This window comes from Oncorhynchus kisutch, linkage group LG29 (genome assembly GCF_002021735.2).
Source record: "Oncorhynchus kisutch isolate 150728-3 linkage group LG29, Okis_V2, whole genome shotgun sequence".
Classification (NCBI taxonomy): domain Eukaryota; kingdom Metazoa; phylum Chordata; class Actinopteri; order Salmoniformes; family Salmonidae; genus Oncorhynchus; species Oncorhynchus kisutch.
The window spans coordinates 42,657,060-42,669,766 of record NC_034202.2 but is presented as its reverse complement, the minus strand read 5'-3'; the positions used below and the strand labels follow the sequence as shown (position 1 = coordinate 42,669,766).

Sequence of the window (12,707 nt, the reverse complement as noted above, 5' to 3'; positions counted from 1 at the left end):
TGTCTTTCTAAAATCTTTGAAAGCCAAGTTAACCTAACAGATGACTGACCATTTTGAATCCCACCGTACCTTCTCCACTATGCACTCTGGTTTCCGAGCTGGTCATGGGTGCACCTCAGCCACGCTTAAGGTCGTAAACGCTATCATAACCGCCATCGATAAAAGACGGTACTGTGTAGCTGTATTCATCGACCTGGCCAAGACTTTCGACTCTGTCAATCACCGCATTCTTATCGGCAGACTCAATAGCCTTGGCTTCTCAAATGACTGCCTCACCTTGTTCACCAACTACTTCTCAGATCGAGTTCAGTGTATCAAATCGGAGGGCCTGTTGTCCGGACCTCTGGCAAACTCTATGTGGGTGCCACAGGGTTAAATTCTCGGGACAAGTTTTTTCTCTGTACATATCAATGATGTTGTTCTTGCTGCTGGTGATTCTCCGATCCACCTCTACGCAGACAACACCATTCGGTATACATCTCGCCTTTCTTTGGACACTGTGTAAACAAACCTCCAAACAAGCTTCAATGCCATACAACACTCCTTCCGTGGCCTCCAACTGCTTTTAAATGCTAGTAAAACTAAATGCATGCTCTTCAACCGATTGCTGTGCGCACCTTCCTGTTCGTCTACATCACTACTCTGGATGGTTCTGGCTTAGAATATGTGGACAAATCAAATCAAATCAAATTGTATTTGTCACATACACATTGTTAGCAGATGTTAATGCGAGTGTAGCGAAATGCTTGTGCTTCTAGTTCCGACAATGCAGTAATAACCAAAGAGTAGTCTAACCTAAATAGTGATTCCTACAGCCTTTCGACAAAATGTGTTATCCCTTGCTCATGATCACCTGGTCTGGTCATTTAGGAATCACAAAGACTTATGATCGGATCCTTCGACATTTCTTTTGGCCGGGTTTAAAACAAGATGTGGCTCAGTTCTGTAGGACATGCCACACATGTCAGATAACAGGAAAACCAAATCAGATTATTCCTCCCGCTCCTCTTTGTTGCATACCTGTCATAGGTGAACCATTCGAACATGTGGTGGTTGATTGTGTTGGACCGTTACCAAAGACAAAATACAGCCCCGGTAGTGAGTAAAGCCTTAATAAAATTCTTCACGACATTCGGGTTACCTAAGGTGGTACAAAGTGATCAAGGTACCAATTTCCTATCCAAGCTCTTCAAGCAGGTGTTAAAATCCTTATCAATTACGCACCGTGTGTCAAGCGCCTATCACCCAGAGTCTCAGGGTGCGCTTGAACGTTGGCATCAGACACTGAAGTCTATGCTACGTAAATATTGTTTGGAATCTGAGAAAGATTGGGATGAGGGAGTTCCTCTAGTTTTGTTTGCTGGTCGTGAAACTGTGCAGGAGTCCCTAGGTTTCAGCCCGGCTAAACTAATATTTGGTCACACAGTGAGAGGACCAATGAAAGTCCTTAAAGAACAGTTCTTGTCCCAAGAGTTGTGTACAGGAGATGAGAATGTGTTGGACTACGTTAGTCGCTTACGTGAGCGCCTACACCAAGCTTGTGCTCTCGCAAAGGAAGCTCTGTCTTCCTCACAGAGGAGCATGAAAAGACACTATGATAAAGAGGCTGTTTCTCGTCCACTACAGCCAGGCGACCAAGTGCTGGTGTTATTACCTGTTCCAGGATCTTCACTGTCAGCTCATTTCTCTGGTCCTTATTTAATTGAAAAGAAAATAAGTGAAACTGACAATGTGCTTCAAACTCCTGATAGACAACGCCAATCTCGTGTGTGCCACATTAACATGTTGAAAGCATACCACACCCGACCCATCACACAGTTAGATAGTACAAAAACAGAGGAAGGTACTGCTGTCTCCTCTGCTACTACTGCTATGATAGCGGACTGTCATATTGATGATGTTGATGGATTGGAGTTGCGCAATACTCAGCAGCAGTGTGTTAGATTGCCCAACTCAGAAATGCTGCTGTCTATCCAATCCGGTCTGGTTCATTTAACGGAAGGACAGGCCAACGATATTATGAGGCTACTACACAGTTTTCCATGTCTCTTTAATGATGTTCCTCCTCGTACAAACGTGTTGGAACATGACATTATTGTTGGAAATGCTACACCTATCAAGCAACACCGATATCGTATCAACGCTTCCAAGAGGAAGATAATGAGGGATGAGGTGAGATATTTTTTGGAGAATGACCTGGCTAAGCCAAGTTCAAGCCCTTGGAGTTCTCGTTGCATTCTGGTTCCTAAACCTGATGGTACGTCCAGGTTATGTACGGATTATCGAAAGGTAAATTCTGTTACAATGCCAGATTCGTACCCGTTACCCAGACTGGACCACTGTATCTACACTATTGGTGCTGCTATGTATGTAACTAAGTTGGACCTCTTAAAAGGTTACTGGCAGGTTCTGTTAACTTCACGTGCGTCTGAGATTTCTGCCTTTGTGACCCCAGACAACTTCCTACAGTACTCAGTCATGGCTTTTGGGATGGGAAATGCACCAGCCACTTTCCAACGACTGGTTATTAACTCTGTATTAGCTGGCGTTCCTAATTGTAGTGCATACCTTGATGACCTAGAAATGTATTTGTCTAAGTGGTCAGATCATGTTGACTCTCTAAGAAGGGTAGTATGTGAACGTTTGGCAGCTATTTCTCTAACATTGAACTTGGCAAAGTGCGAGTTTGGGAAGGCTACTGTTACCTATCTCGGTAAAGAGGTCGGCCATGGACAGGTGTGCCCTGTTGATGCCAAGGTCTTGGCTATAACTGCAATCCCCGCACCTACCACCAGGCGAGAGCTTCGCCGCTTTTTAGGGATGGTTGGCTACTACCGTAGTTTCTGTAAAAATGTCTCTGCGGTAGTTGCTCCATTGACCGATTTGCTCAGTCCAGCTAGATCATTTGTGTGGTCCCCTGATTGTAAGATAGCTTTTGAATCTGCTAAAGCCCTCTTATGTAATACCCCTGTACTCGCTGCTCCGGATTTTGAACAACCATTCAAACTTGAGGTAGATGCTAGTGCCAGAGGTGCTGGTGCTGTTGTACTGCAGCAGGACAAAAGTGGAGTGGATCATCCCGTTTGTTATTTTTCACGTAAATTTAATAAATGTCAAACAAACTATGCCACAATAGAACAAGAAGCTCTTGCTTTGTTGTTGGCTCTGCAGTACTTTGAGGTATATATTGGTTCCAGTGCCCTACCAGTGATTGTATATATTGACCACAACCCCTTAGTGTTTCTCCACTGGATGTACCACCAGAACCAGCGCCTTATGCGTTGGGCGCTTCTTGTACAGAATTAAAATTTGGAGATCCGCCACAAAAAGGGTTCTGATAATGTGTTGGCAGATGCTTTATCTCATGTTTAAAAGAAAAATTATGATTTTGATGTTTTGTAAATACTGTGGTCGCAATCCCTAGGGTTGCTCTTTTTAAGGGTGGGAGTGTTACGGATACAGGTATCCTGTGTGCATCCTGTGTGTGTATTTATTTTCTCTCCTTCTCCCCTCACAGGTGAAAATCATCACTCCCCAATCAGTCACCAATCAATCAACAATCAGAAGACACACCTCCTCCTTTTTCCTACCCAATCACAGTTCCTTTCCCTTGGTTTAAAAACGCTGTCAGTTGTTTGCTCTGGAGCTCGATCTCTCTGTAAATGCCATATGTTTGTAAAGGTCTCTCATATGTTTGTAGAGCTCTCTAACCCTCTCCTACTATGTCTCTCTATCTCGCGCTCTTTATGTATTGAGCTATCTTTTGTTTGAGTACCTCCATACCTCCATATCACTTTGTCCTCACCTGTGAGTATTGTTTTTGGTTATGGTGTTTGAGTGTTTGTTTGATGGTGGGAAAAGGGGGAACCAAGACAAGTCCCCATACACTACCCGTAGGTAAACTTTGTTAACACAAATTAGAACTGGGCGGACCACCCACTGTATATTTGGTTAGTTAGTTAGCTGTTGTTGAAATAGGCTAGTCTAACTTAGGGGTGTTTTTGAATACTTATTATTTCTTTCCTTGGGTCCAGCTCAGCCCCTTTTCCTTCTTCCCCCCCCTTACCGGGGGTGTTTTCTAATAAACCATGTGTTTGACGGTAATTTAGTTGTCTGTGGTTATTTTGTTCTCACTTTTTCACTATTATAATTTGCATGAGTTATGTTACGGGTCTAGTTACCATCTCCCCTAGACTGTCGGGCCAAAAGGGATTCGTAGATGGCCTTGAGATTGAAGCTCTTTTTCAGTCTCTCGGCCCCTGCTTTGATGCACCTGTACTGACCTCGCCTTCTGGATGATAGCGGGATGAACAGGCAGTGGCTCGGGTGGATGTCCTTGATGATCTTTATGGCCTTCCTGTGACATTGGGTGGTGTAGGTGTCCTGGAGGGAGGTAGCCTTCTTCACCACGCTGTCTGTGTGGGTGGACCAATTCAGAATGCAGTCTCAGCATATTCCAGTTTACATAAAGTCAAATAAAGTTTGTTCAGGGCCGTCGATGCGTCTGCTTTGGGGGGAATATATGCGGCTGTGATTATAATCGAAGAGAATTCTCTTGGTAGATAATGTGGTCGACATTTGATTGTAAGGAATTCTAAGTCAGGTGAATAGAAGGACTTGAGTTCCTGTATGTTGTTATGATCACACCACGTCTCGTAAATCATAAGGCATACCCCCCGCCCCTCTTCTTACCAGAAAGATGCTTGTTTCTGTCGGCGCGATGTGTGAAGAAACCAGCTGGCTGTACCGACTCCGATAGTGTGTCTCGAGTGAGCCATGTTTCCGTGAAGCAAAGAACGTTACAGTTTCTGTCTCTCTGGAATGCTACCCTTGCTCGGATTTCATCAACCTTGTTGTCAAGAGACTGGACATTGGCGAGTAGTATGCTCGGGAGCGGTGCGCAATGGGCCCGTCTCCGGAGCCTGACCAGAAGACTGCTCCGTCTGCCCCTTTTACGGCGACGTTGTTTTGGTTCTCCGACTGGGATCCGATCCATTGTCCTGGGTGATGGGCAAAACAGGGGATCCACTTCGGGAAAGTCTTATTCCTGATGTTGCTCTTATATTCAGTAGTTCCTCCCGACTGTATGTAATAAAACCTAAGATTACCTGGGGTACCAATTTAAGAAATAACATGTAAAAAAACAAAATACTGCATAGTTGCGAAGTGAGGCGGCCATCTCTGTCAGCGCCGGAAGTAGTGATAGTAGTGAACTACAAATACCTAGGTGTCTGGATAGACTGTAAACTCTCCTTCCAGACTCACATTAAGCATCTCCAATCCAAAATTAAATCTAGCTTCCTATTTCGCAACAAAGCCTCCTTCACTCATGCTGCTGGCAAACACCCTCGTAAAACTTACTATCCTACGATTAATTTACAAAATGGCCTCCAACACTCTACTCAACAAGCTGGATGTAGTGCCATCCGATGTATCACCAAAGCCCCATATACCACCCACCACTGCAACCTGTATGTTCTCGTTGGCTTGCCCTCACTACATATTCGTCACCAAACCCACTGGCTCCAGGTCATCTATAAGTCTATGCTAGGTAAAGCCCCGCCTTATCTCAACTCACTGGTCACCATAGCACCACCCACCCGTAGCACGTGCTCCAGCAGGTATATTTCACTGGTCATCCCCAAAGCCAACACTTCCTTTGGCCGCCTTTCCTTCCAGGTCTCCGCTGCTAATGACTGGAACGAGTTGCAAAAATCACTGAAGCTGGAGTCTTATATCTCCCTCTCCAATCTTAAGCATCAGCTGTCAGAGCAGCTTCCCGATCACTGTATCTGTACACAGCCAATCTTTAAATAGCACACCCAACTACCTCATCCCTATATTGTTGTTTCTCTTTTTTCTCTTTTGCACCCCAGTATCTCTACTTGCACATCATCATCTGCACATCTATCACTCCAGTGTTAATGCTAAATTGTAATTATTTTGTCTCTATGGCCTATTTATTGCCATACCATCCTAATCTTCTACATTTGCTCACAATGTACATAGATTTTTCTATTGTGTTATTGACTGCACGTTTGTTATTCCCTTGTGTAACTCTGTTGTTTTTGTCGCACTGCTTTGCTTTATCTTTGCCAGGTTGCAGTTTTAAATGAGAACTTCTTCTCAACTGGCCTACCTGGTTCAATCAAGGAGAAATAAAAAATACAAAACTTGCCTAGTTAAATAATTATATATAAATATACTTTTGTTGTATCCTAAACTCCTAGTCAGGATCAGCATGCAAGTTAGGATCAGGGTCAGGGTCAGCATGCTAGTTAGGGTCAGGATCATCATGCTAGTTAGGGTAGGGTCATTATGCTAGTTAGGGTCAGGGTCATCATGTTAGTCGGGCAGGGTCAGCATGATAGTCAGGGTCATCATGTTAGTAAGGGTCAGGGTCAGGATGCTAGTTAGGGTCAGGGTCAGAATGCTAGTCAGGGTCATCATGTTAGCTAGGGTCAGGGTCAGCATGCTAGTTAGGATCAACGTGCTAGTTAGGGTCAAAGTCAGCATGCTAGTCAGGGTCAGGATGCTAGTTAGTATCAGGGTCATCGTGCTAGTTAGGGTCAGGGTCAGGATGCTAGTGAGGGTCAGGGTCAGGATGCTAGTTAGGGTCAGGGTCATCATGCTAGTTAGGATCAGGTTCATCATCTAGTTAGGGTCAGGTTCATTGTCTAGTCAGGGTCATTGTGCAAGTTAGGGTCATGGTGAGGATTCCTGTCAGGGCATTCACGCTAGTTAGGGGCACGGTCAGCATGCTAGTTATGGTCAGGGTCCTCATGATAGTTAGGGTCAGGGTCAGTATGCTAATTAAGGTCAACATGCTAGTTAGGGTCATGGTCAGCATGCTAGTCATTGTCAGGGTCAGCGTGCTTTGAGATTTCAGCTGATGTACGAAGGGCTATATAAATAAATTTGATTTTGATTTGATTTGATCACGCTAGTTAGGGTCACGGTCATCATGATAGTTAGGGTCAGGGTCAGTATGCTAGTTCGGGTCATCATGCTAGTTAGGGTCAGGGTCAGCATGCTAGTTAGGGTCAGGGTCATCATTCCTAGTTAGGGTCATTGTGCTAGTTAGCGTCAGGGTCAGCATGCTAGTTAGGGTCAGGTTCATGCTGCTAGTTAGGGTCAGGGTCAGGATGCTACTGTCACGCCTTGGTCTTAGTGTTTTGTGTTTTCGTTATATATTTGGTCAGGCCAGGGTGTGACAGGGGTTTATGTTGTTGTAATTCGTATTGGGGTTTGTAGTATTTGGGATCGTGGCTGATTAGGGGTGTTGTATAGGCTTGGCTGCCTGAGGCGGTTCTCAATCAGCAGTCAGGTGATTCTCGTTGCCTCTGATTGGGAACCGTATTTAGGTAGCCTGAGTTTCACTTTGTATTTCGTGGGTGATTGTTCCTGTCTCTGTGTAGTGTTCACCAGATAGGCTGTAATAAGTTTCACGTTCCGTTTGTTGTTTTCGTATTTATTTAGTTATTTCATGTATCGCCGTTTTCTTTATTAAAGATCATGATTAACCACCACGCTGCATTTCGGTCCGACTCTCTCTCAACAAACGAAGAACGCCGTTACAGCTACTTAGGGTCAGGGTCATCGTGCTAGTTAGCGTCAGGGTCATCCTGGTAGTTAGGGTCAGGGTCATCCTGCTAGTTAGGGTCAGGGTCATCCTGCTAGTTAGGGTCAGGGTCAGGATGCTACTTAGGGTCAGGGTCAGGATGCTACTTAGGGTCAGGGTCACCGTGCTATTTAGGGTCAGGGTCAGCATGCTAGTTGGGTCTACACCAGAGGTTAGTTACTTCCACCCCTGATTAGAGTTAGTGTTTACATTAACTGGATGGTTAGGGTTAGAGTTTACATTAACTGGATGGTTAGGGTTAGAGTTTACATTAACTTGATGGCTAGGTTTAGAGTTTGCATTAACTGGATGGTTAGGGTTAGAGTTTGCATTAACTGGATGGTTAGAGTTTAAATGAACTGGATGGTTAGGGTTAGAGTTTATATTAAATGGATGGTTAGGGTTAGAGTTTATATTAAATGGATGGTTAGAGTTTACATTAACTGGATGGTTAGGGTTAGAGTTTATATTAAATGGATGGTTAGAGTTTACATTAACTGGATGGTTAGAGTTTACATTAACTGGATGGTTAGAGTTTACATTAACTGGATGGTTATACATTAACTGGATGGTTAGGGTTAGAGTTTACATTAACTGGATGGTTAGGGTTAGAGTTTACATTAACTGGATGGTTAGAGTTTACATTAATTGGATGGTTAGGGTTAGGGTTTACATTAACTGGATGGTCAGGGTTAGAGTCTGCATTAATTGGATGGTTAGGGTTAGAGTTTACATGAACTTGATGGCTAGGTTTAGAGTTTACATTAACTGGATGGTTAGGTTAGAGTTTGCATTAACAGGATGGTTAGAGTTTACATTAACTGGATGGTTAGGGTTAGGGTTTACATTAACTGGATGGTCAGGGTTAGAGTTCACATTAAATGGATGGTTAGGGTTTACATTAACTGGATGGTTAGAGTTTACATTAACTGGATGGTTAGAGTTTACATTAACTGGATGGTTAGAGTTTACATTAACTGGATGGTTAGAGTTTACATTAACTGGATGGTTAGGGTTAGAGTTTACATTAACTGGATGGTTAGGGTTAGAGTTCACATTAACTGGATGGTTAGGGTTAGAGTTTACATTAACTGGATGATTAGGGTTAGAGTTTACATTAACTGGATGGTTAGAGTTTACATTAACTGGATGGTTAGAGTTTACATTAACTGGATGGTTAGAGTTTACATTAACTGGATGGTTAGAGTTTACATTAACTGGATGATTAGGGTTAGTTTACATTAACTGGATGGTTAGAGTTTACATTAACTGGATGGTTAGAGTTTACATTAACTGGATGGTTATACATTAACTGGATGGTTAGGGTTAGAGTTTACATTAACTGGATGGTTAGGGTTAGAGTTTACATTAACTGGATGGTCAGGGTTTACATTAACTGGATGGTTAGAGTTTACATTAACTGGATGGTTAGAGTTTACATTAACTGGATGGTTAGAGTTTACATTAACTGGATGGTTAGAGTTTACATTAACTGGATGGTTAGAGTTTACATTAACTGGATGGTTAGAGTTTACATTAACTGGATGGTTAGGGTTAGAGTTTACATTAACTGGATGGTTAGGGTTAGAGTTCACATTAACTGGATGGTTAGGGTTAGAGTTTACATTAACTGGATGGTTAAGGTTAGAGTTTACATTAACTGGATGATTAGGGTTAGAGTTTACATTAACTGGATGGTTAGAGTTTACATTAACTGGATGGTTAGAGTTTACATTAACTGGATGGTTAGGGTTAGAGTTTACATTAACTGGATGGTTAGGGTTAGAGTTCACATTAACTGGATGGTTAGGGTTAGAGTTTACATTAACTGGATGATTAGGGTTAGAGTTTACATTAACTGGATGGTTAGAGTTTACATTAACTGGATGGTTAGAGTTTACATTAACTGGATGGTTAGAGTTTACATTAACTGGATGATTAGGGTTAGTTTACATTAACTGGATGGTTAGAGTTTACATTAACTGGATGGTTAGAGTTTACATTAACTGGATGGTTATACATTAACTGGATGGTTAGGGTTAGAGTTTACATTAACTGGATGGTTAGGGTTAGAGTTTACATTAACTGGATGGTTAGAGTTTACATTAATTGGATGGTTAGGGTTAGGGTTTACATTAACTGGATGGTCAGGGTTAGAGTTCACATTAAATGGATGGTTAGGGTTTACATTAACTGGATGGTTAGAGTTTACATTAACTGGATGGTTAGAGTTTACATTAACTGGATGGTTAGAGTTTACATTAACTGGATGGTTAGAGTTTACATTAACTGGATGGTTAGGGTTAGAGTTTACATTAACTGGATGGTTAGGGTTAGAGTTCACATTAACTGGATGGTTAGGGTTAGAGTTTACATTAACTGGATGGTTAAGGTTAGAGTTTACATTAACTGGATGATTAGGGTTAGAGTTTACATTAACTGGATGGTTAGAGTTTACATTAACTGGATGGTTAGAGTTTACATTAACTGGATGGTTAGAGTTTACATTAACTGGATGGTTAGAGTTTACATTAACTGGATGGTTAGAGTTTACATTAACTGGATGGTTAGAGTTTACATTAACTGGATGGTTATACATTAACTGGATGGTTAGGGTTAGAGTTTACATTAACTGGATGGTTAGGGTTAGAGTTTACATTAACTGGATGGTTAGAGTTTACATTAATTGGATGGTTAGGGTTAGGGTTTACATTAACTGGATGGTCAGGGTTAGAGTTCACATTAAATGGATGGTTAGGGTTTACATTAACTGGATGGTTAGAGTTTACATTAACTGGATGGTTAGAGTTTACATTAACTGGATGGTTAGAGTTTACATTAACTGGATGGTTAGAGTTTACATTAACTGGATGGTTAGGGTTAGAGTTTACATTAACTGGATGGTTAGGGTTAGAGTTCACATTAACTGGATGGTTAGGGTTAGAGTTTACATTAACTGGATGGTTAAGGTTAGAGTTTACATTAACTGGATGATTAGGGTTAGAGTTTACATTAACTGGATGGTTAGAGTTTACATTAACTGGATGGTTAGAGTTTACATTAACTGGATGGTTAGAGTTTACATTAACTGGATGGTTAGAGTTTACATTAACTGGATGGTTAGAGTTTACATTAACTGGATGGTTAGAGTTTACATTAACTGGATGGTTAGAGTTTACATTAACTGGATGATTAGGGTTAGTTTACATTAACTGGATGGTTAGAGTTTACATTAACTGGATGGTTAGAGTTTACATTAACTGGATGGTTAGAGTTTACATTAACTGGATGGTTAGAGTTTACATTAACTGGATGGTTAGAGTTTACATTAACTGGATGGTTAGGGTTAGAGTTTACATTAACTGGATGGTTAGGGTTAGAGTTTACATTAACTGGATGATTAGGGTTAGAGTTCACATTAACTGGATGGTTAGAGTTTACATTAACTGGATGGTTAGGGTTAGAGTTTACATTAACTGGATGGTTAGGGTTAGAGTTCACATTAACTGGATGGTTAGGGTTAGAGTTCACATTAACTGGATGGTTAGAGTTTACATTAACTGGATGGTCAGGGTTAGAGTTTACATTAACTGGATGGTTAGAGTTTACATTAACTGGATGGTTGGAGTTTACATTAACTGGATGGTTAGAGTTTACATTAACTGGATGGTTAGAGTTTACATTAACTGGATGGTTAGAGTTAGAGTTTACATTAACTGGATGGTTAGAGTTAGAGTTTACATTAACTGGATGGTTAGAGTTTACATTAACTGGATGGTTAGAGTTTACATTAACTGGATGGTTAGAGTTTACATTAACTGGATGGTTAGAGTTAGAGTTTACATTAACTGGATGGTTAGAGTTTACATTAACTGGATGGTTAGAGTTTACATTAACTGGATGGTTAGAGTTTACATTAACTGGATAGTTAGAGTTTACATTGTAATTGAACTGTGTATAGTGTTTTTGTGTGTAGTGCGTGAGTTTATAATGTGTGTGTGTGTGTAGGTGTGTGAACGTACTGGGGTTGTTGTTGCAGTTGCGGAATATGTACATGAACAGCAGAACAGTTGCTATGGTCGTGATGAGCATCCCTCCAATGGCAGCTCCAATCACAGCAGGGTACGCACTGAAGGGAGGGTCCGCTGCAAAATACACACATTTTACACACACACACACACACACACACACACACACACACACACACACACACAGTCAGAAATGTATACCCTCTACCATTTACCACGAGCCTGACATTTACAGGTAATTTCCGATTGAGCCGACATCTGCATCTTTTACGTGAATGTGATCTTTGCAAAATTGCCCCTGGGAAAATGCCCTTAAAATCTGCATTGTCAGCAATATAGTGACTTGCACAATAGCACAGCTAAGATGAATTATTTTTGGCACCTGAGTGGCGCAGCAGTGTAAGGCACTGCATCTCAGTGCAAGAGGGGTCACCGCTGTGCCTGGTTTGAATCCAAGCTGCATCACATCTGGTCGTGAATGGAGTCTCATAGGGCGGCAGACAATTGGTCCGGGGTAGACTGTCATTGTAAATAATAATTTGTTCTTAACCGACTTGCCTAGTTAAATAAAGGTTTAAATAAAACAAGCTATGTTTTGTGGCAAAATAAGTGATATATCGTCAACATTGGGTTGTGGTGCACCATGTCCGTACAGTACATACAAATTAACTTGCTAATGTCGGCTAGCACGTTAGTGAATCAGTGATGCTTTAAGAACATTCAGAACTAATCTCTAACAGAACAGACATAGCTAACGGGTTCAGAACTAATCTCTAGCAGAATAGACAAAGCTACAACCCTTCTATTTTAGTTTACCCTGCGCACACAACCCATGTGGAATTCCTGGTCTCTGGAAGCGTTTGGAACTGGCGATCTGTGGTAAGAACGCATAGTTTATCTGAGCCTATGCTGCCCTTCAGTCATTTGACTTTTTGGCCCTGAGGAGACATGGATCACCCCAGAGAACACTGTTACTTCAGCTGCTCTTCCTTCATCTGACTACCATTTCTCATAATCCAAGAGCATCTGGTCATCGCTAGCTGGCACAGAGCAACTCA

The 12,707-nt window shown here is 41.8% G+C and overlaps 1 protein-coding gene across 1 annotated transcript in view; it reads right to left on the bottom strand.

Moving 5' to 3' along the window:
* vsig10l2 (V-set and immunoglobulin domain containing 10 like 2) overlaps nucleotides 1-12,707 on the bottom strand; it is a 59,028-nt gene that overhangs the window by 2,379 nt on the left and 43,942 nt on the right. The window contains exon 12 of the mRNA XM_031809628.1: nucleotides 11,644-11,766. Coding sequence (XP_031665488.1) covers nucleotides 11,644-11,766 — 123 coding nt within the window. The remainder of the gene's footprint in view (nucleotides 1-11,643; nucleotides 11,767-12,707) is intronic.